At 38.6% G+C, this 27,021-nt stretch overlaps 1 protein-coding gene across 1 annotated transcript; it reads left to right on the top strand.

Moving 5' to 3' along the window:
• Positions 1-15,981: 15,981 nt before the first annotated feature.
• LOC110885510 (zinc finger A20 and AN1 domain-containing stress-associated protein 8) lies at positions 15,982-20,060 on the top strand. Its single transcript, XM_022133209.2, has 2 exons — positions 15,982-16,139; positions 19,240-20,060. The coding sequence occupies exon 2, from the start codon at positions 19,240-19,242 to the stop codon at positions 19,762-19,764; it is 525 nt and encodes a 174-aa protein (XP_021988901.1). The 5' UTR covers positions 15,982-16,139; the 3' UTR covers positions 19,765-20,060.
• Positions 20,061-27,021: the final 6,961 nt, after the last annotated feature.

Below are 27,021 nucleotides of genomic sequence, written 5' to 3'. Positions count from 1 at the left end.
GTAAAATCAAGGTAAACATGTCACTAGTAGTGGGAGTAGAAGAAGCAGAAGAAGTTGGAGGTTTAGAGAAAATAGGAGTTGGTTTCTTCTCAGCATTTTTCTGAGATCCAGCAGGTGGTGGAGGCAAAGGGGGAATGCCCTGAGACGAATTGACCGCAGACATTGCAGTAGAGGTATTCTTCACTGATGAAGCCATGTATTCGTATTCAATGAACCGGAATGATCACCAACAGAAAACTTTCTTATGAATGAAGCACCAATTGCCCCACGTTGGGCGCCAAACTGTTTTGGTCAAAAATCTAACGAGGATAATGCAACCAAACTCTTAGTTATGGGGAATGATGCTTGAAATGATGAACAATGACAAGGATCACTTAAATGTAAATTGCACAAGTGACACAAAGATTTATACGAGGAAAAAGCCCTTGATCAATGAATGATCTCCGACATAAAAAACCTCGGGTGATGGAAACTACCGATCACCAAGTGCAAATTAACCAACCAATGTTTACAACTTCGGATAGTAACGAGCTAGGTACAAGGATCACTATGGTGTAATGTGCAAGAATGTGGGAAAAATGTGAAGTGTTTTGCCGAATGCTCAAGAGTGTAGATGTACGAGTGTGTGTAGCTGTAATTAGCCAAGTGTTCTAACTACTAGCTCGTTACCCCTTTTTAAAAATAGAAGTTAACTAGCCTAACAAACTATCCGCAATTCGTGCCAAGCTCCCACGTTCTCCACAACGTCCATTTTCGGTCAAACGTGTGCGAAATAAGCATGGAATATTCCTTAGTAACGTTGCCAAGACCAGGACCAACTTGTAACTCCTGCAAAACAATACGAAATTCAAAGAGAACAATCGTTAGTATAAGGATCCTTAGGATGATCCATGATCCTGATCCTGTAGCTCTTCTGAGGATCACTATCTGCCACAGAAGTAAGGATCCCTATTAGGATATCATGTGAGGATCACAGGTCATTAAAAATCTTGCCCTAACAATAAATACCCCCTGTCACATCACCAACATGTGACAGCTCTCTCTTCGACCAGCATGCTCAAACCCTCAGTTCTCCTGATTTCTCACGATTCTTATAAGTTTTCAACTCAAATCTTGTACATCTATCATCTACACACACTTCTTCATCATTTTCACATTTCAATCTTAACTTTTAACCATGAAATCAGCGGATTTGAGGTGTTCTAGGATAATGTCATCATGGAGTTCTTATGAACTACAAGATTTGGCTTCATTCCACCAAGAACAACTCAGATCTAAGTGATTTCCACATGTTTTACCATTGTTTTCGCATAAATCTAAACGTTTTCATGGTTTGAAGGATTGAAAGATGGTTTCATCTCTTTCTTTCAACTCTTTTACACTCAATGCACTCAAAACCGATATAATCGGAGCTCATTCAGGCCTTCTACTCTTTCCTAGTGAAGTGTCGGTCTAAGATCTGATTCCTATCAACAAGATAACCGACTTAGCGGGTTGAACATGAACAACCGTCACGAACAGTAAACTGATCGGACTGGGGTGATTCCCACTTCGGTCGGACGACTTGGACTTGAGGAGGTTCCGTTGTTTAGCACGTCTTCATACCGTCTCGAGCAAACCGCAAACTTTCAAGACTTAACAAACTTTTCAAGTTTCAAAACAATCAGATAGTTGGACGGATTGCCGTCCGATCGGATTGCCATCCGATCGAACGACAATCCGATCGGATTTCACCTGTCTTCAACACTTAAACTTTTTATTAATTATCAAAGATAATCAGTTTCTAACGGATTGCCATTCGATCGGAAGACCATCCGATCGGATGACCATCCTACTGTGAACTTGTTCTCAACTTAAATGTCTCGCTGATCAGATCGCCTTCCGATCGAACCGCCATCCGATCGGATGACCGTTCGATCGAACGACCTGAAAGGTAGAGATACTTCTCTGATTTTAAAATGCTATAACGAAAACTTTAAAGCCATCATACACCAACACATCCATCCCAAGCGAATGTCAATCTGACCGAATGGCCATCCGACCGGATGACCATCCGAACGGATTGACATCCAATCGAATGACCATCCGATCGGATTGTCATCCGATCGGATTGCCATTCGTCAATCAGTTCACATCACCGCTTAACGCGCCGTTCATCGCTTATGCTATCGTTCTATAATCAGACTAACTTTCCAGTGCTCCCTTCAATCCAAGATGGTGTTTATTTACTTAAACGTTATCTGTGAGTATACTCGAACCCTTTTTGCTTACGCACTTTTGGGTGTTACATACGTTACTTATTCAAATCACAATCGACACACAATGCAAACACTTTTATACGCCAACCGTTATTGCATGTTACGTATTATTCGATGAATGCTTGTATGTTATGTATACACAGTGATTGTTGCCTGACACCTTAGCAACGGTAGTACTATAGTTTGGACTCAGCACCTGTCGTGCACAGGGGTTGTTAAGGGCTTTACTTCACATGTCCCAGTGGGGATATGTGTTGCGCATTCTACAACTCGCAGTCACGTCTGTGCATATTTCAATGTCGATAACCTACTAGCTTCACTTTGCTACATGTTACATTCTGGTTATGCGTAAACGATTTTCGCTATCTATTTATACTATTAAACTTGTATGCTCACCTTTACACTATGTGTATTGACCTCTATTTTAACGTATGTGACAGGTGTTTGAATGCTTAGGATGTCGTGCTCTTGCTTTTGTGGAATCAAGTAGGAGAGACTTGAAACAAACAAAAACAATTTATATTTGAGTTGTCGAAATAGTTCTATCTGTCTTTGAGATATTTGGTCTGTAATAATTAGATTGTTGAATATGTTGTGGTATGAGACATGACTTATAAATATTTGGTAAATTTAGTTGTTATGGATTTCTCTTGGACAATCTGTTTCGCTCAGTGCCTCGCCCCGTTGTTTCCGGCATCGTTTGGGGTGTGACAGATTGGTATCAGAGCCCGCAACCGTTGACTCTGTGATTTATTGTGATTTATCGCTTTTATGTGAACTTTTATGTGTTTTATGTGGTTTTACCTGTTTATGTGTTTCGATTTTGGTGATTTATACGCTTTTCGCTGTTCGCTTTGATCATCACGCACAACTCGCACTGCACATTTATCTCAAAACGCTACCAAATCGCATGCCATGTTACTCGCTTATGCTATACCACTCGCTATGCTACTCACTATGTACTCGCTAGTCGCAATCTCTATTCTCGAACGCGTGACCCTGAATGATAGGTGAATATGTGCAATATATGTAGGTGAATACGTGCAAAATATAGTGTGGTTTCTGTGGTTTACGTCCTTCTGTGATCTACGTGCTTATGTGTTTCTGTGCCTACGTGACTATGTGCTTATGTAATTAGACGTATTAAGTGTGTTGTGAGGTGAGATTCGACATATAGTGTCTGAATCATGTGGCGATGTCTACTGCAGACAATGTCGTCATTTGGATCGCATACTGCTCGCTTCGCCCGTCGTAACCACGAGGACAAGCGTATCGCCTCTCTGGTCGCCAAGCAGATGGTGAAAGTCATACCGCAAATTGTCAGCGAGCTGAATGAAAACGCTAGCAAGTCCTCTGAAGAGTCTAGGACTGATTCCCCAAAAACTACTTTTAGCTTCAAGCAGTTTAAAGCCTGTAGACCCAAGGAATTCACCGGAGAAGACGGGCCTACTGCCATGTTTCAATGGTTCGATTCTATCGAAGTCACCCTGCGCCAAATCGACTGTCCTGAAAACCTTCGCACTGTTAACGCCACTGGCGTTTTCCAGTCCAGGGCTCTAGACTGGTGGACTGCCGAAAGAAACAAGCGAGGGAATGATGCAGCTTACGGGCTTACGTGGGATGAGTTGAAGGACATCATGATGAAGGATTTCTGCCCTCCCCACGAGCTTCAAAATTTGGAGGACGAGTTCTGGCACATCAAACAAGAGGGTGGCGACAACGCTGGTTTAACTGCCCGCTTTAAGCAGCTGAGCATAATCTATCTGGGCCAAGTTACTACCCCTGAAATCACCATCAAGAAATACATCCGTGCTCTACCGGATCGTGTGGCTGATTTCGTGCAAGCCGCGAAGACGACAACTATTGAGGAAACCTTCCTGCTCGCTGCCGAGATCAATCACAAGCCAGTTCGGGCTGGTTACTTTGATAAAGCCTCCAAGAATCTTCACCAAGTTACCGTTGCTCTCACCGCTCCGCAAGCTTCGAAGTCCTCCTGCCGCAAGAGAAAGAACAACAACAACAGTAGCAAGAATTGCGCTGTCACAGCTGCCGCTCCGCTCCAAGCAGTACCTGCTCAACCGCAGCCCCAACACCGCCAAGTAGCGACACCGGTCACCAATGCACCGCTGGCCAAGCGTGCATATACTGGTCCTCACCCGACTTGCCCTACCTGTACTTATCATCATCCCGTGGGGATTGCTTGCAGATATTGTGTTCACTGCAACATGTACGACCACTTTACTGCCAACTGTCGTACTGGTCCACGTCAAGCTTCATCTCCAGCTCAAGTTCAAGCTCCTGCTCAACAAGCTCTCCTTCCTGCTCCTCAGGGCCAGCAGCTCCTGCACCCGCGATCCACGCTAGAGCTTGCTTTGCTTGTGGTGATCCCAACCACTTCGTAAACATGTGCCCCAACAGGGTAGCGAAACAAGAGCCGCAACAACAGCAACCTCAACAACAGCCTCAACAGCAGCAGCAGCCAGCAGCCCGCGGACGTACTTTCAACATCAATGTCCGCCTGGCCCAAGTAGATAACAATGTGGTTAATCATACGTTCCTCGTTAATGGTATATATGCTTCGTGTTTATTTGGTACTGGAGCCGATAACTATTTTGTGTCGTTAGAATTCGAAAATCTCCTTAATCGTAAGCGCGCCCATCTCCCCTCGATGTTCGTTGTTGAAGTTGCCACTGGAAGAACCGTAACCGTTCGTTCCATCCTACGTGATTGTACTCTCGAACTCAACAATCACGTCTTCCCTATCGATCTTATCCCGGTGCAGCTTGGTAGTTTTAATATCATAGTAGGTATGGATTTCTTCGTGAAAATCGTGCTGAAGTTGTTTGTTTCGATAAGATGATTCGTTTCTCTCTCGCTAATGGTGATCAACTTTGTGTCTATGGTGAAGTCGCGTCGAAGAATCTCAAGCTTATGTCGTGTGTTTAAGCGAGCAAGTATCTCCGCAAGGAATACAAAGCTTTCTTAGCACACATCGTAGTAAAGGAGGAAAATGAAAAAAAGGCAATTGATAAGGTGCCTGTGGTTCGTGATTTTCCTAAAATCTTTCCTGCTGATTTACCTGGTTTACCCCCGAGCCGTGATATTGATTTTCGTATTGACCTCATTCCTGGAGCCAACCCTGTTGCTAAATCTCCTTATTGCCTCGCTCCGTCCGAAATGCGCGAACTCTCGAGTCAACTCCAGGAATTAGTTGACAAAGGCTTCATTTGCCCTAGCACCTCTCCTTGGGGCGCGCCAGTTCTTTTCCTCAAAAAGAAGGATGGGTCGTTCCGGATGTGCATCGACTATAGGGAGTTGAATAAGCTGACTATCAAGAATTGTTATCCCCTGCCCCGAATCGATGATTTTTTTGATAAATTGCAAGGTGCTACATGTTTCTCGAAGATCGATTTACGCTCAGGCTATCACCAGTTACGCATTCAGGAGGAAGATATACTGAAAACCGCTTTCCGAACCCGATACGGCCATTATGAATTCGTCGTAATGCCCTTTGGTTTAACCAACGCACCCGCGGTTTTCATGGATTTGATGAACCGTGTGTGCAAACCATTTCTTGACCGCTTCGTCATCGTGTTCATCGATGATATCCTTATCTATTCGAAGTCGAAAACCGAACACGCGCAACATCTACGTTTGCTTCTCGAGCTACTCCAATGGAATCGACTCTATGCCAAGTTCTCCAAGTGTGAATTTTAGCTAGAGGAGGTTCAATTCCTCGGTCACATAGTCAATAGTCAAGGTATACACGTCAACCCCGCGAAGATCGAAGCTGTTAAGAGTTGGGTTACTCCAAAATCACCATCCGATGTTTGTTCGTTCCTCGGATTGGCGGGCTATTACCGTCGATTCATCGCTGACTTTTCGAAAATCGTTGTCCCACTTACTTCGCTGACGCATAAAGACAAGCCTTTTGTTTGGGGAACCAAACAAGAGACTGCCTTTCAAACTCTCAAGCATATGCTCTGCAATGCTCCTATCCTTGCTCTAACCGACGGAAACGATGACTTCGTTGTCTACTGTGATGCCTCGAACCTTGGTCTCGGCTGTGTCCTCATGCAACGGGACAAGGTTATCGCTTACGCCTCTCGTCAGCTCAAGATTCACGAGAAGAACTATACAACCCACGACCTCGAGCTAGGCGCAGTTGTTTTTGCGTTGAAGATTTGGCGACACTACCTTTATGGTACCAAGTGTACGGCCTTCACCGACCATAAGAGCCTACAACACATTCTCAACCAAAAGGAACTGAATATGCGTCAACGCCGATGGGTTGAACTTCTCAACGATTACGACTGTGAGATTCGTTATCACCCTGGCAAAGCAAATGTTGTGGCTAATGCTCTAAGCAGACGAAGCTATGTGTATAGCATTCGTGATACTCATGCCTAACACGACCTCGAAGCCTTGATCCGCGACGGTCAGCATGCCTGAACGGTATCTACTACTATCTAGATCGCATCTGGATTCCAAGTCGCAATAACCTTCGAGATATATTGTTGACTAAAGCGCAAAAGTCTCGATATTTCATTCATCATGGCGCCGACAAGATGTATCATGACCTTCGTCTACGGTACTGGTGGCCGGGAATGAAGAAGGATATCACAATCTATGTTTCGAAGTGCCTGACTTGCTCGAAAGTCAAGGCTGAACAGCAAAGACCCTCTGACTTGCTTGTGCAACCCGAGAACCCGATGTGGAAATGGGAAAGCATAACTATGGACTTTATCACGAAACTCACGCGTACACCTTCAGGTCATGATAGCATCTGGGTTATCGTTGACCGTTTGACAAAATCTGCTCACTTTCTGCCGATACAAGAAGACTACAAGGTAGAACGATTAGCCCGAATCTACACCGACGAGATCATCCGTCGATACGGGACGCCTCGTGACATCATCTCTGACCGCGATGGTTGGTTTACCTCGCGTCTTTGGGAAACGTTTCAATCTGCTCTCGGTACTACTCTAAATCTAAGTACCGCTTTCCATCCCCAAACCGACGGTCAGACTGAAAGAACGATTCGTACCCTTGAAGACATGCTTCACTCGTGTGTCATAGATTTCGGTGGTAATTGGGACGCGCACTTACCTTTGGTCGAATTCTCGTACAATAACAGTTATCATTCTAGCATTCAAATGGCACCATTTAAGGCATTATACGGAAGAAAATGTCGATCGCCGATTGTGTGGCATGAGATCGGAGATGCGCACGGTCCTAAACTGCTGCAAGAAACGACTAACAAGATCCTCCAAATTCGAGACAATCTACTGAAAACTCGGAGTCGTCAGAAAAGTTACGCCGATAGACGCCGCAAGCCCCTTGAATTTGATGTTGGCGATCACGTACTCCTAAAGGTTTCACCTTGGAAAGGTGTGATCAGATTCGGCAAGAAAGGGAAACTCGTGCCTCGATATGTTGGACCCTTTAAAATTCTGGAACGGATTGGGAATGTGGCCTACAGACTTGAACTACCGGAGGAACTTAGCGACGTTCACCCGACTTTCCATGTTTCGAACCTCAGAGAGTGCCTGGCTGAGCAGAATTTACAAGTTCCACTAGAGGATCTACAAGTGGACGAAACATTACACTTCGTGGAGAAGCCTATCGAGATCATGGATCAAGAAACCAAGAAGCTCAGACGCTCACGCATTCCCATTGTGAAAGTTCACTGGGAAGGCAAACGAGGCGTAGAGTTCACCTGGGAACTCGAAAGTGACATGAAGGCGAGGTACCCGCAGTTGTTTGTCACGCCTATGGCCTAAATTTCGGGACGAAACTCCCTAGAGTAGGGGAGGCTGTAACAACCGGCGTTTCGAAGGTCAACATACAAGTCAAAGTCAAAGTCAAAGGAAGAAAAGATTGCTAATTACGATCTGTCACTCCTTGCTTAACTAGAGATTGTAAGTCTTGACTTGTAATCGAACTCTTTTATTTATTTGCTTTAGTTGTATTATGTGGAGTAAATGCTAACATTCGAGGTTTAATCGATGTTTAATCGCTAATCTATTTATCGCTTATTCGCTAATCGCATCGCAATCGCATTCGCAGCCTGGACTTATAGGTTCTGTATATTGTTTTACGTGTGTGTGCCATTTATGTGTTACTTGTGCATGTTTACTTTATGTTTGTGGTGATTAATCGAAAACGCAATCGCAACTCTATCGCAATCTAATCGCAAACGCTAAATGCAAGGTTAATTATATTGATTGTATGTTAGATATAGTATTTGTGTGACTATTATTTTGCATCACTTAATCGACACTCTCTTAAACGCATCGCAACGCTCAACATGCAAAACGAAACGTCAAAACCTAACTCTCCGGACCACTTTGAGCGAATGACCATTCGATCGAATGGTCATCCGTATGGATGGCCATCCGATCGGAGTGACATCCGATCCGACACTTGCGCACTTTCCTCTTTTGGCAACCTATAAATACCCCCCGTCACATCACCAACAGTGATGTGACAGCTCTCTCTTCGACTAGCACGCTCAAACCCTCATTTCTCCCGATTTCTCAAGATTCTTGTAAGTTTTCAACGCAAATCTTGTACATCTATCATCTACACACACTTCTTCATCATTTTCACCTTTGAATCTTAACTTTTAACCATGAAATCAGCGGATTTGAGGTGTTCTAGGATGATGTCATCATGGAGTTCTTATGAACTACAAGATTTGGCTTCATTCCACCAAGAACAACTCAGATCTAAGTGCTTTCCACATGTTTTACCACTGTTTTCGCATAGATCTAAACGTTTTCATGGTTAGAAGGATTGAAAGATGGTTTCATCACTTTCTTTCAACTCTTTTACACTCAATGCACTCAAAACCGATAGAATCAGAGCTCATTCAGGCCTTCTACTCTTTCCTAGTGAAGTGTCGGTCTAAGATTAGATTTCTATCGACGAGATAACCGACTTAGCGGGTTGAACATGAACAACCGTTACGAACAGTAAACTGATCGGACTGGGGTGATTCCCACTTCGGTCGGACAACTTGGACTTGACGAAGTTCCGTTGTTTAGCACGTCGTCATACCGTCTCGAGAAAACCCAAACTTTCAAGACTTAACAAAATTTTCAAGTTTCAAAACAATCAGATTGTTGGACGGATTGCCGTCCGATCGGATTGCCATCCGATCGAATGACAATCCGATCGGATTTCACCTGTCTTCAACACTTAAACTTTTTATTAATTATCAAAGATAATCAGTTTCTAACGGATTGCCATTCGATCGGAAGACCATCCGATCGAATGACCATCTTGTTGTGAACTTATTCTCAACTTAAATGTCTCGCTGATCGGATCGCCTTCCGATCGAACCGCCATCCGATCGGATGACCGTTCGATCGAACGACCTGAAAGGTAGAGATACTTCTCAGATTTTAAAATGCTATAACGAAAACTTTAAAGCCATCATACACCAACACATCCATCCCAAGCGAATGTCAATCTGACCGAATGGCCATCCGACCGGATGACCATCCGAACGGATGGACATCCAATCGAATGACCATCCGATCGGATTGTTATCCGATCGGATTGCCATTCGTCAATCAGTTCACATCACCGCTTAACGCGCCGTTCATCGCTTATGCTATCGTTCTATAATCAGACTAACTTTCCAGTGCTCCCTTCAATCCAAGATGGTGTTTATTTACTTAAACGTTATTTGTGAGTATACTCGAACCCTTTTTGCTTACGCACTTTTGGGTGTTACATACGTTACTTATTCAAATCACAATCGACACACAACGCAAACACTTTTATACGCCGACCGTTATTGCATGTCACGTGTTATTCGATGAATGCTTGTATGTTATGTATACACAGTGATTGTTGCCTGACACCTTAGCAACGGTAGTACTATAGTTTGAACTCAGCACCTGTCGTGGACAGGGGTTGTTAAGGGCTTTACTTCACATGTCCCAGTGGGGAGATGTGTTGCGCATTCTACAACTCGCAGTCACGTCTGTGCATATTTCATTGTCGATAACCTACTAGCTTCTCTTTGCTACATGTTACATGCTGGTTATGCGTAAACGATTTTCGCTATCTATTTATACTATTAAACTTGTATGCTCACCTTTACACTATGTGTATTAACCTCTATTTTAACGTATGTGACAGGTGTTTGAATGCTTAGGATGTCGTGCTCTTGCTTTTGTGGAATCAAGTAGGAGAGTCTAGAAACAAACAAAAACAATTCATATTTAAGTTGTCAAAACAGTTCTATTTGTCTTTGAGATATTTGGTCTGTAATAATTAGATTGCTGAATATGTTGTGGTATGGGACATGACTTATACATATTTGGTAAATTTAGTTGTTATGGATTTCTCTTGGACAATCTGTTTCGCTCAGTGCCTCGCCCCGATGTTTCCTCCATCGGTTGGGGTGTGACACGAACGAACATAAACGAATAAGTTACCAAACAATCATGAACATAAACAGACAAACACGACCCCTGTTCATGTTCGTTCATTTAACTGAACGCATGAAATTTCTTGTTCGTGTTCGTTCAGTTATTAAACGAACGAACACAAATGAACTTCCCACCAAATGATTCATTAGCTGTTCGCTGAAAATTCGTATGCAATCCTATTTATTATTGTTCTGCAGTTGTCCAAATTTTTTTATATATAATTTTACTTTTGGATCACTTGACTTCATGAAATGTACATGAATTTAGTTAGTTTTTAGAACTCAGTAGGAGGTTTCCAATTGCTGGAAACAAGTAGGGCTGTAAACGAGTCGAGCCGAGCCGAACCGAACTATGGTGGGCTCAGGCTCGGCTCGTTTAAAAATCGAATCGAGCCAAGCCGGCTCATTTTTCTTAACGAGCTAGAAAGTTGGGCTCGGGCTCGGGCTCGGCTCGTCAAAAGCTCGAGCTAGCTCGTGTCTCGTTTGTTTAAAAAAATTTCATATTTTTGTATTTTTTACACATAATGGTATACAAAAAACCAAAAAACAATAAATAAAGCAGTATTTAGGCTAATAGAATATTAAGTTTGAGCAAACTATATATAAAACGTACAAGAAAATATTCTATGTTACTTACCTTAATGTATTTTTTAAATCAATATTACTAATTAAGAATATAGCTTAACAATCTATTTTTTTGATAAAAAATAACCATGTTACTAATTAAATAATTTCTTAAATACATTAGAATATACACACACACAAATATAATTTGAGGTTTAATTTAAATGAGCCAACGAGCCAAATAACGAGCGAGCCATGAATCGAACCTACCTTGGTTCGGGCTCGGCTCGGTTTGCCAACTCGTTTAAAACCGAGCTAACTTCGAACCGAGCTTTTTTCGAACTTTTTTCGAGCGAACTTCGAGCGAGTCTCGAACCACGGGCTTTTTGAACGGCCCTAGAAACAAGCTGCAAGGAGATGGGAGAAAGAAATTTGAAATGAGCAAGTTTGAATGGACAATAATCAAGGCTATTTATAGTGATCAAATGATCACCAAATCAAGCCAAGTGTCCCATGAGGTGTTATGGACTGATGAGTGTCATCACACATGTCCAAAGGAGGTGAATTGGTGGAAAAATCGCGAGCTTGGAGTCCAAGGAATCAGCAGGCTGCTGCCAGGTAGTTTCTGCTGTGTTGGGTGTCCCTTATGGACCGTAAGAGATTGGGTCTTACGGTCCGTAAGACCCTCTCAGACCAAATGTTTTTTGCATTTTGGCAGTTTTGGCCCCAGGACTTGTGTTATCGCATTTTAGTCATTTTTATCCCCTTTAACCCAATTATTTAGGTTATATAAAGGTGTTAAGGCATGTGTAACTTGGATTTTGTTTCGAATATGTCGTGAATATCGTTTCGCACGATCATACGATTACGTATTTTGTAAATAAAATATAACATTTTATTAAATAAGAAAATGATCGAAATTGTACAATGTTCGAAAATTGCAAATGTCACAAGATATTGTGAAGATCATGAACAGATCCCTACCGAAAGAAAAGAATAGTGTATAGACGATTTTGGTATAAACATCTGCAAAATCAAATTAACCGAGCTGAATAAATTCGTATGAAGTAAAGAAACCGACCACTACCAGAAGGAAACCGACAATTAACTAAACCAAACAAAATTACGATTTTAGAGATTTGCCATATCTTTTATTTTTGTCAAAACTCAAAGTTCATGTCGTATTACGCATTGAATTTGTAAAATCTTTCATATATGTTAGAACCTAAATCCGTATCAAAACCGATCCAATCAAGACATGTAAAATAAATATGTTCACTTGTAAATCAATTAACCAAACCATTATATACATCTAAACGATAAACAAAACTGAAATCAACGATTCAATCAATCAACCATTTTCAGTAGCTCCCGATCAAAAACCAAAATAATGCCAAACCAAACCAAACCAAATCAAATCAAACCGTGCTAACTATTATCCTCACATCATATTTCTCCAATCAACTTATTCAAATTTCAAATCTATACTATATAATAAAAGAAACCTGTTTTGGGACACTTGTCATTCTCTCATTTAATTGATTAAAATTAATAATAATAATAATAATAATAATAATAATATTTAATCTAAATTAATACAAATTTTTATTATTAATAATATTTAATCAAATCTAAAATCTAATCTAACACAAATTTTTATTATCAATTAGAATTGAGACCCGCCGCAATGCGGCGGGGATTCTTTAGTTATGACTAAGTCGATCTAGGACACGCACGTTATGTTAAACCTGTCAAACGGGGAAAAATAGACGATGTAAAAACATTCACCCACACACGCATGTTGCGTCATGTTAACTCGCAAAATTTAGAACGCAACGTAAAAAAGTTAAACCAAAGACGCACGTTGCGATGTGTTAAGTCACGAAATTTAGAACCAAGCATAAAGCGAAAAATTTGCGGAAAATGAAAACTGTAAAGGACCAAAGTTGAAAGTTAAAAAAGTTGTGAGGATAGATTGCAAAAGATAAAAAGTTTTGGGTTAAAGGTAAAAAAACAAATAGTTTTGGGTTAAAAGTAATTTATGGAATACTTTTGGGTGAAAAGTAAAAAAAAAAATCAATTTTTTTTGGAAACCCCCAAAGCCAAGGTTACGATAACTATATGCATAACGATTTTTTCTTTGGAAAACCCCCAAAGCACACGCCGCGTTGCGACGGGGCGTAAAACGATGTCAAATAGTACTAATATCACACAACCGTTATCGACCACCAACACTGACTCGACCTAGGGTTAAAAGTAATTTATGAAATAATTTTGGGTGAAAAGTTAAAAAAAAAATCATTTTTTTTGAAACCCCTAAAGCCAAGGTTACGATAATCATATGCATAACGATTTTTTCTTTGGAAAACCCCCAAAGCACACGCCGCGTCGCGGCGGGGCGTAAAACGGTGTCAAATAGTACTAATGTCACACAACCGTTATCGACCACCAACACTGACTCGACCTAGGGTCTGCGTGTTGCGACAAACCTGTCAAACATGAAAAAATAGAGGTAAAAACATTGAACCACACATGTACGTGGCGTCGTATCAACTTGCAAAATTTGAAACAAAACACAAAAAAGTTGAACCACACTTGTACGTTGCGTCGTATTAACTCGAAAATTTAAGAACTGTACCTAAACCGAAAATTTGCCAAAGATGAAAATTATAAGTGACAGAAATTGTGAAGTTAAATTACAAATAATGAAAAGTTTTGGGTTAAAGTTAAAAAAACAAATTATGTAGGGTTAAAATTGCAAAAGGTAAAAACTTTAGGTTAAAAGTATGAAAAGTTTGGGTTAAAGTTAAAAAAACAAATTATGTAGGGTTAAAATTGTAAAAGGTAAAAACCTTTGGGTTAAAATTAAAAAATCAAGTTTTTTTCTGAAAAACTCTCAAAGCACATGTTACAAGTGGTTATGCACAAAAAGTATTTTGGGTGAAAAGTAAAAAAAAATCTTTTTTTTTGAAACCCCCAAAGCCAAGGTTACGATAATCATATGCATAACGATTTTTTCTTTGGAAAACCCCCAAAGCACACGCCGTGTCGCGACGAGGCGTAAAACGATGTCAAATAGTACTAATGTCACACAACCGTTATCGACCACCAACACTGACTCGACCTAGGGTCTGCGTGTTACGACAAACCTGTCAAACATGAAAAAATAGAGGTAAAAACATTGAACCACACATGTACGTTGCGTCGTATCAACTTGCAAAATTTGAAACAAAACACAAAAAAGTTGAACCACACTTGTACGTTGCGTCGTATTAACTCGAAAAATTAAGAACTATACGTAAACCGAAAATTTGCCAAAGATGAAAAGTATAAGTGACAAAAATTGTGAAGTTAAATTACAAATAATGAAAAGTTTTGTGTTAAAGTTAAAAAAACAAATTATGTAGGGTTAAAATTGCAAAAGGTAAAAACTTTGGGTTAAAAGTAATGAAAAGTTTGGGTTAAAGTTAAAAAAACAAATTATGTAGGGTTAAAATTATAAAAGGTAAAAATCTTTGGGTTAAAATTAAAAAATCAAGTTTTTGTTTGAGAAACTCTCAAAACACATGTTACAAGTGGTTATGCAGAAAAAGTTTGCTTATTTATATATAGAATAATATTATTTAGTTAACAATCCACGTATGTAGATGAAATCATTAAACCCGTTAAAAATATTTTATCTATAATATCATGTACATTTCCAGTAAGCAACCTCTAAAAGTGGAACTTTTTCCAGAAAATTCATTCATATAAAAAACAAAAAATGATAAATGAAAATTCATTCATACAAAAAATGATAAATAAATTATTTATACTATTACTAGATTAGAACCTCGTGTATTACACGGGTCGAATAAATGTAATTTTATATATTAAATAATAAAAAGTTATATCTTTATGAACGTCGTATATTGTACGGGTTAAATAAATGTAATTTTATATATCAAATAATAAAAATAGTTCCAACTTTGGACACATGTCATTCATTTGAGTCATCTATTTTTTAGTTTTCTCATCTCTATCTCCTAATTAATTATAGATAATTAATATTAATTAAAAGATAATTATAAAATTAAATTTAAACAATTCGAATAGGAGATAATATAATCTTTTAAAATATTTATTAGATTTCAAAATTATTTATCTTGACATTAACAAAAGATGTACACTAAATATAAATTAATATAATGTAAAGAGTTAAATGTCATTTTAGTCCCTGTGGTTTGAGCCATTTTGTCAGTTTAGTCCAAAGGTTTTATAATACACAGGGTGTATAAAGATATAATAAGATATATTTTTTTATTGATTGGTATAAAAAATTACATGTGCTCAACCCATATAATACATGATGTTCTTAAAAATGTAACTTTTTTCATTATTTAATTTATAAAATTAAATTTACTCAACCCGTACAATACACATGGTTCTTAAAGATATAACTTTTTTATTATTTAATATATAAAATTACATTTAATCAACACATGTAATAAATAAGATTTTAAAGATATATTTTATATTATTTGATATATAAAATTACATTTATTCAACCCGTGTATTACACGGGGTTCTAACCTAGTTCAAAATAAAAAAAAGAAATAGAGATAAAAAAATCAAATGGGAAAATGATAAAAAAAAGTAGTGGTTAGCAGAAGGCAAATTTGGGCCTCACCGACTGGAACAATAGAAAAAAAAGTAAAAAAAAAAAAAACGTTTCGTTGGCAGGAAGAAAGCCAGTCTTAAATAGGTCAGACCGACTCCTTCAACAATTATTTCATGACATCTCCCCACCCCCGTTTTCAAAATCCACAATCCAATTCTCCTCTTCAACAATTTCAATTGCTTCGATCATCCTTTAATCTATCCAATCACAGGTCAAATTCACATCTCTCTCTCTCTCTCTCTCTCTCATATTACACCTTTAATTTCATCTTTTTTGTTTTAATAATGATATGTAAAATTAGTCATCGAGATCGATGTAATTCTGTTTGTTTTTGTTGTGGAGATCGGTTTTGGTTGTTGATGTGTGGTTGTTTGGATGAATTTGAAACGAATTTCGTTTGTTTTGGTTGAAATTAGGGTTTCGTTTGATTTTTGTTAATTGTTTGTTTTGTGTTACGATTGTGGCTTGTGTTTATGATTTTTGTGAAGTATGTATACGATCGGTATGTTTATTTACTTTATGAATGGTGAGACGATTGTTGAAATGATGAGCGTTATTTGGAAAGGTAATTAGGATGTATAATTGTGTGTTATGATGGATATTTGGGGGTTTATGTTTTGTTTTTTTTTTGGTTAGATTATGGTGTGTGTATTTAATTATATATATTTGTTGCAGTATTGGTTTTGTTTTGACTGTTTCATTGGTTTATTTGTTTAAGAACATTGAGATCTATGCAGTTAATGCGGTAAAATATCGGATATCGGTCAAGGACCGATATTTGAAATATAGGTTATTTCGGTTAGATATCTGTGGGATATCGGTAATTTTAATATAATGCAGAATTTATATATATATAGCAATTTAACACCAATAATTCAGTGATATATCGGTTATATCGGTCAAATATCGGTGATATATCGGTTATATTGGTCAAATATCGGTGATATATTGGTTATATTGGTCAATATCGCCGATAATATCGGTACTGATATTTTGACCGATATTTGACACCGATAGTTTACTAAGGAACGATATGACCGATATAACCGATATATCACCGATATTAACTGCATAGAATTTAAGATTGAATAGTAATGTTCAATTTGAGTCATATTCTTGGGAAAATTAACAAACTTGACAATAATAGGTCTCCTTTGATGTGTTTGATAAATTTTTGAATCATTAAAACGACAAATTCGTATTTTTACGGCGTTCGGATGGATATTCTGTTGGTTGCCTTTTTAGATTGGAAAGTGCTTTAAAAAATTCGTATCAGACGTTTCGATCTAGATATTAATTGTAAATATAGTAAAATTTTTAAGTTATGATTAATTATATTGTTTTTACCATTATACGAGTTCGTTTTGGGAGCCTTCCCGTTCGTTCGATTATTGATTTGAACCATAATTTGAGGGATAACAAACTAGTACACAAGTGGCTTGTTATACTATCCTGATTTTGGCGTAGATTTATGGGTGTTGTGATGTCTATACAATTATACTTTATCTGTATGTTTATTTACTCTATGAATGAATTGATGAGCGTTATTTAGATAGCCGGTAAAATCGTACGTGATGATGGATGTGTAGGGTTTTAGTGTTTGTTCTTTGTTAGATTATGGTTATGTTTTGACTGTTCCATTGTTATTTTTTTTTGTCTTTTGTGTAAGAACATCAAGATTGAATCGTTATGTACAATTTGAATCATACAAGTGGACGAATTAACAAACTTCATAAATTTATACCTCTGTTAAAGTGTTTGATAAATTATTTGAAGCCTTAAAACCGACGAAATAGTACATTTATGGCAATCAGATGAAGCTTTTAATTGTTGCTACTTTTTCCAATGGAAAAGGTTTCAAACTTTTATCGAACCTTTAAATGTAGATATTAACTGCGATTTCTGTAAAAATTCAACTTATATGTTTAAATTTCGTAGTTCTGAATAGTTATTGTTCTTACCATTAAATGAATTTTTTTTGGAACTTCTCCTTTCGTACCATGATCGGTTGGAAGACACACATACATGGTTTGTTATTCTATCTCAATCTTGGCATATAATTATGAGTGTCGTGAAGTCTATACACTATCTGTACGTTTATCTAGTATGTTAATGATGATCATAGTTTAGAAACATAGATAGCCTGTAAAATCGTATATATGGGGTTATATTATTTGTTCTTCGTTAGATTATGAGATGTGTATCCAATTGTATATTTGCTGCAGTATTGGTTTTGCTCCGACTGTTTTGATTGTTGCATATTTTCTTGGTTTGTTTAATAAGAACGTTGACAAAATTTTAAAGCATTAAAACCGACAAGTTCATATTTATGGCAATCGGATGTATCCATTAATTTCAGTCTTCTCTGAATGGAAAATGCTTTAAAACTCTTATCATCAAACGCTTTAATGTAGATATTAACTGTGAATTATGTAAATTTTTCAAGTTATATGTTCAGAATCCGTACTCTTGAATCTTGAATTCTTGATTGGTTATAATTCTTAGTATTGTCCGTGTTCATTCTGGAAACATCCTGGTTTGTTCCACAGCTGGCTTGAATAAAAAAAATTAAGGGATGCATCGTAACCGATATATAGAAGTTTTGAACCCAAGTTACATACTCATTTAAAATACTGTATCAGCAAGTTTGAAAACGATTGCCGTATCTGTTCATGACCAGTTAAATACGTCTCATACTTTGTGCTACTTAGGGGGTGTTTGGTGTTGCGTTTTCAAAACTGCGTTTTGAAAAAGCATGTAGGTACATGCTTCTCCAAAACTGCGTTTTGGAGGCAGATAATCACTTTTTCATCCAAACACTTTTTTAGGTTATTTATGTTTTACAAACGCAATAATCAAATAATCACTTCAAAACGTAATCCCAAACACCCTCTTAGAGAGTAAGTGAGTTTGATATATGCATTTATAAAGTTACCATAATATGGTTGGCAAAAACTTACCTTGACAGCTTGGCTAATTTGTTCGCGTTGCTGATATAGGTAACACTGGATTGACATATGCTTGCTCTTCGGTTAACATTATATAATATATTTTAATATAATAGCGATTATGGCTGTTTGATTAAAGCTTTTTGTAGTTAGTAACACATGCCAGTATGGTAAAGTTCTTAAGTTTTTACAGAATTAGCCGAAGCACATATTGAAACAGCTGTTATAATCTTTAATATGCAATCCAAACATCCCCTAAATAAATCGACCCTTTTTAAGTTGTTTCTTCATGGAAAAAAAAGATCCACGATCATTACGTTTAGTTTTATGCTCGATTAAATTTGTACATAAAATTTGATACAGATGGAATCTACCAAAGAGACAGCTGCTCCAGAGGGCCCCATTCTCTGCGTCAACAACTGCGGCTTTTTCGGGAGTGTGGCGACCATGAACATGTGCTCCAAATGCCACAGAGAGATGATATTGAAGCAAGAAAATGCCAAACTTGCAACTTCATCCATCGATGACATCATCAACGGGGGTGGTTCAGGGAGTGATGTCGGAAAGGATGTTGCGGCTGCTGATGTCATCAACGCCGCAACCCAAACCGCCACACCGGTGGAGTTGAATGTGTTTCCACTTCAAGCATGTTCTGACGGCTCATCTTCAAGTGAAGTCCCCGAGGTGAAAGTGGGACCCAAGAGATGCTCCACTTGTCGTAAACGGGTTGGCTTAACGGGCTTCAACTGCAAATGCGGTAATCTTTTCTGCTCTGCTCATCGTTACTCTGATAAACACGAGTGTCCGTTTGATTACCGAGGTGCTGGTCGTGATGCCATTGCCAAGGCTAATCCGGTGGTGAAAGCTGAAAAGCTTGATAAGATATGAAGAATGGGAATCGGTCAAAAGGTAGTCAAAGTATGAAGATGGTTACTTGTATTACTCAAAAAAGTCTATATCCATGTCTTCTAAAGTTGCCAATTTAAATCCGATCTTGAATGACGTGAAGACGGGACCGTGTTATGGACATACTTATTCTACTTGTTGATTGGTAGGGATGATTCGGTTTGGTTTGTTTCGGTTCGGTTCCATTGCGTGTTTTGTTTGTCTTAAAATGTATTGCATGCATGGATCTTTCTGTGTTAAATCTGTAATTTGTTCTCATTAGTAGTCTCTTGATCTTAGATCTCTCTAATGGTAGTAAACTGAACTTAAGTTAAGGTTATAATTTTGATAATCTAATACTTTAGAGTCACATTAAAAATTACAATAAAAAATTGATTAGCTTTTCTGGTGAAAAGGTTTAATTTCAGAGGTGAAAAGGTTTTCTGGTGAGTTGCTGATGTTGGAAAGGTAATTGAAAATGTCTATATACACAAGTATGGTATAGGTGTTCACAATTTGGTACTAGAGAGCAGGGTCGTTTTAACATTTTTGGAGGCCTAAGGCAAAATGAAACTTTAGGGCTCTTTTTTCGTTTTTTGATTATTATAAACGGTACCGGTACTTCTTTATCTGTATTTGAATCCAAGCAAAAATCTAACACAAGAGTGGTTTGCTTGTATAAGAAACTAGCTTACAATTGTGTTTGCTTGTATAAGAAACTAGCTTACAACCCCGTGTATTACACGGGTTAAATGACGAGAAAATGTATATTATAACAAAAGAACAGTTATATTTTCGCTTAACGAAAGTCAGCACACTTCCTACCTATCCGAGAGAAGGATAATACGAGCAAACTGGCCGAAATTTACATGAGAGAGATTGTTACACGCCATGGAGTACCTCTCTCGATTATCTCTGATAGAGACGGAAGGTTCGTATCGAGGATATGGCAATCCTTCCAGGAAGCTTTTGGCTCAAAGTTGAATCTGAGCACTGCTTTTCACCTGCAGACCGACGGTCAAAGCGAGCGGACGATTCAGACGTTAGAAGACATGCTGAGAGCATGTGTGATGGATTTGGGCGGTAGCTGGGATAAACATTTGCCTTTGGTTGAATTCTCATACAACAACAGCTACCACACCAGTATTGGTGCCGCGCCATTCGAAGCTTTATATGGACGCAAGTGCAGATCACCGCTTTGTTGGGCAGACGCAGGTGATAGACAATTAGTTGGTCCTGAAGTGGTACAGGAAACCACAGATAAGATCGCACAGATACGGGACCGCATTAGTGCGGCTCGTGACCGGCAGAAAGCCTACGCGGATCGAAGCAGGAAACCTCTAGAGTTTGAGGTTGGTGAGATGGTTTTGTTGAAGGTATCACCCTGGAAGGGGGTGGCACGCTTTGGGAAGCGTGGAAAGTTGAATCCGAGGTATATTGGACCGTTCAAGATCTTGGAGAGAATCGGGTTAGTAGCATACAAGTTGGATTTACCTGCCGAACTGAATGGTGTTCACGATACATTCCATGTATCCAATCTGAAGAGAAGTCCAACTCAAGATACCGTTGCCATTCCTACCGACGAAATTCATGTTGACGACACGCTCCATTTCGTTGAAGAACCTGTTTAGGTCACGGATTGGAAAGTAAACAAGACCCGCCGGAGCAGTGTCAAGCTCGTCAAAGTTCGTTGGAATGCTAGACATGGTCCTGAATTCACCTGGGAGCGTGAGGACCGAATGAAAGAGAAATACCCCCACTTATTTCCTGAGAACCCTGCTTCTACAAGCAGAACTTAAAATTTCGGGACGAAATTTTTCTAACGGGGGGAGAATGTGACAACCCTCACTAAACCAGGTATCCGTACGATTTAATTAATAAATAATTGCTGCTTAATTACTGTGCTTAACTGAAATTGCCAATGAACTGCTACTTGATTTCTAGCACTTGTATATTCCTGCATCATACTTTGATTTCCATCACTAGATTATTTACACGTTGAACCTTAGTGACAAACATGATGCCTAAAGCACAGTAGCATTAGAACGGATAACCTATTGAACATGCTGATAAAGCCAGCATCAGGCAGACACTGCCTCTAAAGGCCTGTATGAGCCAGAAATATTTTACTACACCCATAGTGAGTGTAGGGATACAAGGGTTGTAGAACTGCGTCTCTAGGAATAAGATATAATGATTGGATGTGCCTAAAACGTACTCTAAGCACAAAACACAGCACTTTTATTAACATACTAGCTTCTGGCTAACTAATAAAGTGCCAAAACATGAGGAAAATATTCCTGACACTTTGTAGAATAAATAGTGTCACTAAAAATATTATTAACGACGCTTAAAAGCTTGCTTAAGCACTTTAACGGATTACTATCCAACCGAACAACCGGACTATACCCGGAACATAAAAATATTGCCAAAAATATTATTGGTCTTTTTCTGAGCCAGTTAGGGTCCCTGATTACCCTAACACCCGCATTATAACGGATCACACCACTAACCGAGTTAACCCCTAATCTAACTTGGTTTAAAGTAACTAGACACTAACTATATGATTGAAATCGAACCAAATGACCCCCCCCCCTTGGGCCGATCGGTCACAATGTGACCAAGTGAAGTACCATCTTGATTATAATATTATATGATGTCTCATATCTTGAAGACATGAAAACCAAAGGATAAACACACTAACTTTGCCTATAAATACTTGTGATTACATATGAGATTATCACATTCCACAAAACACTCAAAACTCTCTCTCTTTCCCTCTCCAAGAGCTACGGCCGAACACCCCCTTGTCTACACATCCATTTTCGACTTCCACTCTCTTCATTCCAAGCATACACAAGTCTTTCGGGTCACGTATTAGGAGTCTTGGAGCAAACGGAAGCGGAAGGACCTCGTTACCTTGCTTTTATCCACCACATTTTCGCCTAGATTCTTCCCTAGCCCCGAGCTAGAGGTATAACACTTAAAACTCATTCTCGAACATATCTAAAGTGGTTAATAAGATTTGTAACGGTTAAAAGTCGGAAACTTATCTTTTGAATCTTTAAAGTTTACTAAAACATGAATCTTGTTGGTTAAAAGATCATAAGTTGTGTAAAAGTTGTAGTGTTTAAATATGGTGATTATTTAGGCCCGATCTACGTTGTGGTGGCTCGGATCATCGTTTAACCCAACTTTGTTAAGATCATAGATCTTGACATAAGCTTGTTTCTATCGGTACAAGGGTTAAAAGGTGAAACTCTACCACACGAGAAACATGAACTTGTGTAAAAGTGTTTTTACTTGTAAAATAGTATTTAAAACTAGCGGATCTACGTATCTGCAAGTGGTATTTTCGTAGAACCAAGTGTCGAGAAAATCATGTTTTAGAGTACGTTTTAGGCACATCCAATCATTATATCTTATTCCTAGAGACGCAGTTCTACAACCCTTGTATCCCTACACTCACTATGGGTGTAGTAAAATATTTCTGGCTCATACAGGCCTTTAGAGGCAGTGTCTGCCTGATGCTGGCTTTATCAGCATGTTCAATAGGTTATCCGTTCTAATGCTACTGTGCTTTAGGCATCATGTTTGTCACTAAGGTTCAACGTGTAAATAATCTAGTGATGGAAATCAAAGTATGATGCAGGAATATACAAGTGCTAGAAATCAAGTAGCAGTTCATTGGCAATTTCAGTTAAGCACAGTAATTAAGCAGCAATTATTTATTAATTAAATCGTACGGATACCTGGTTTAGTGAGGGTTGTCACATTCTCCCCCCGTTAGAAAAATTTCGTCCCGAAATTTTAAGTTCTGCTTGTAGAAGCAGGGTTCTCAGGAAATAAGTGGGGGTATTTCTCTTTCATTCGGTCCTCACGCTCCCAGGTGAATTCAGGACCATGTCTAGCATTCCAACGAACTTTGACGAGCTTGACACTGCTCCGGCGGGTCTTGTTTACTTTCCAATCCGTGACCTCAACAGGTTCTTCAACGAAATGGAGCGTGTCGTCAACATGAATTTCGTCGGTAGGAATGGCAACGGTATCTTGAGTTGGACTTCTCTTCAGATTGGATACATGGAATGTATCGTGAACACCATTCAGTTCGGCAGGTAAATCCAACTTGTATGCTACTAACCCGATTCTCTCCAAGATCTTGAACGGTCCAATATACCTCGGATTCAACTTTCCACGCTTCCCAAAGCGTGCCACCCCCTTCCAGGGTGATACCTTCAACAAAACCATCTCACCAACCTCAAACTCTAGAGGTTTCCTGCTTCGATCCGCGTAGGCTTTCTGCCGGTCACGAGCCGCACTAATGCGGTCCCGTATCTGTGCGATCTTATCTGTGGTTTCCTGTACCACTTCAGGACCAACCAATTGTCTATCACCTACGTCTGCCCAACAAAGCGGTGATCTGCACTTGCGTCCATATAAAGCTTCGAATGGCGCGGCACCAATACTGGTGTGGTAGCTGTTGTTGTATGAGAATTCAACCAAAGGCAAATGTTTATCCCAGCTACCGCCCAAATCCATCACACATGCTCTCAGCATGTCTTCTAACGTCTGAATCGTCCGCTCGCTTTGACCGTCGGTCTGCAGGTGAAAAGCAGTGCTCAGATTCAACTTTGAGCCAAAAGCTTCCTGGAAGGATTGCCATATCCTCGATACGAACCTTCCGTCTCTATCAGAGATAATCGAGAGAGGTACTCCATGGCGTGTAACAATCTCTCTCATGTAAATTTCGGCCAGTTTGCTCGTATTATCCTTCTCTCGGATAGGTAGGAAGTGTGCTGACTTCGTTAAGCGATCCACTATTACCCAAAATATAACCCCGTGTATTACAACCCCGTGTATTACACGGGTTAAACTAGCTTACAACCCCGTGTATTACACGGGTTAAATAGTAAAACAAAAGAACAGTTATATTTTCGCTATTCAAAATAATTTTCTAAGTTTTCACTTCTCTTTTGAGCTACTACAATCCATTTTATTATGTCTTCAAAAGAAATAACAATTAAAAAAATAAAAATAATGGTCATAAAATTGTAAGTATTTTTAAAAATAATTATAAGTTATGAGGTTATGGTAAATGAATTGTAATTAAATTCTACTATATATATTAATGATATAATAATACTTTGATAATGTCTTTAGTTGCGTAATGTCTTTATTTAGCATGATGATAATGTCTTTAGTGGCGTAATATGATTGAAATTAAGTTTAATATTTAAAACTCAATGTTATTAGGAAGTTGGACCATTTTTTTAAGATGAAAACATATTGATAGTAACATAAATTTAAAATTGAAAGAAAATATTGAACACGTGTATTACACGACTTAAGTAAATATAATGTTATATACTTAATAGCAAAAAAAAAAGTCTTTCAAAAACCATTTAGTGTGTGACAACCCTCACTAAACCAGGTATCCGTACGATTTAATTAATAAATAATTGCTGCTTAATTACTGTGCTTAACTGAAATTGCCAATGAACTGCTACTTGATTTCTAGCACTTGTATATTCCTGCATCATACTTTGATTTCCATCACTACATTATTTACACGTTGAACCTTAGTGACAAACATGATGCACTAAAGCACAATAGCATTAGAACGGATAACCTATTGAACATGCTGATAAAGCCAGCATCAGGCAGACACTGCCTCTAAAGGCCTGTATGAGCCAGAAATATTTTACTACACCCATAGTGAGTGTAAGGATACAAGGGTTGTAGAACTGCGTCTCTAGGAATAAGATATAATGATTGGATGTGCCTAAAACGTACTCTAAGCACAAAACACATCACTTTTATTAACATACTAGCTTCTGGCTAACTAATAAAGTGCCAAAACATGAGGAAAATATTCCTGACACTTTGGCACAAAACACAGCACTTTTATTAACATACTAGCTTCTGGCTAACTAATAAAGTGCCAAAACATGAGGAAAATATTCCTGACACTTTGTAGAATAAATAGTGTCACTAAAAATATTATTAACGACGCTTAAAAGCTTGCTTAAGCACTTTAACGGATTACTATCCAACCGAACAACCGGACTATACCCGGAACATAAAAATATTGCCAAAAATATTATTGGTCTTTTTCTGAGCCAGTTAGGGTCCCTGATTACCCTAACACCCGCATTATAACGCATCACACCACTAACCGAGTTAACCCCTAATCTAACTTGGTTTAAAGTAACTAGACACTAACTATATGATTGAAATCGAACCAAATGACCCCCCCCCCCTTGGGCCGATCGGTCACAATGTGACCAAGTGAAGTACCATCTTGATTATAATATTATATGATGTCTCATATCTTGAAGACATGAAAACCAAAGGATAAACACACTAACTTTGCCTATAAATACTTGTGATTACATATGAGATTATCACATTCCACAAAACACTCAAAACTCTCTCTCTTTCCCTCTCCAAGAGCTACGGCCGAACACCCCCTTGTCTACACATCCATTTTCGACTTCCACTCTCTTCATTCCAAGCATACACAAGTCTTTCGGGTCACGTATTAGGAGTCTTGGAGCAAACGGAAGCGGAAGGACCTCGTTACCTTGCTTTTATCCACCACATTTTCGCCTAGATTCTTCCCTAGCCCCGAGCTAGAGGTATAACACTTAAAACTCATTCTCGAACATATCTAAAGTGGTTAATAAGATTTGTAACGGTTAAAAGTCGGAAACTTATCTTTTGAATCTTTAAAGTTTACTAAAACATGAATCTTGTTGGTTAAAAGATCATAAGTTGTGTAAAAGTTGTAGTGTTTAAATATGGTGATTATTTAGGCCCGATCTACGTTGTGGTGGCTCGGATCATCGTTTAACCCAACTTTGTTAAGATCATAGATCTTGACATAAGCTTGTTTCTATCGGTACAAGGGTTAAAAGGTGAAACTCTACCACACGAGAAACATGAACTTGTGTAAAAGTGTTTTTACTTGTAAAATAGTATTTAAAACTAGCGGATCTACGTATCTGCAAGTGGTATTTTCGTAGAACCAAGTGTCGAGAAAATCATGTTTTATAAAAGTTGGATGACACACTAACGAATATGATTTTACAAACCACAAGTGTATAAACACTTGTGAAATGAAAAGTTTCGACAAAATAACAATCTTTGAGAAAGATGACGGGAAGTTGTAAATGATGATTTATTCTAAAAACGAGGTTTTTACGGGATTAAGTTATTTTACACATAGATCCACAAAATATAACGGGATCTACACTATAG

The sequence above is a fragment of the Helianthus annuus genome, chromosome 10, assembly GCF_002127325.2.
Source record: "Helianthus annuus cultivar XRQ/B chromosome 10, HanXRQr2.0-SUNRISE, whole genome shotgun sequence".
NCBI lineage: Eukaryota > Viridiplantae > Streptophyta > Magnoliopsida > Asterales > Asteraceae > Helianthus > Helianthus annuus.
Note: the sequence above shows the minus strand (reverse complement) of the source record. Positions and strands in the feature narration are given on the sequence as shown.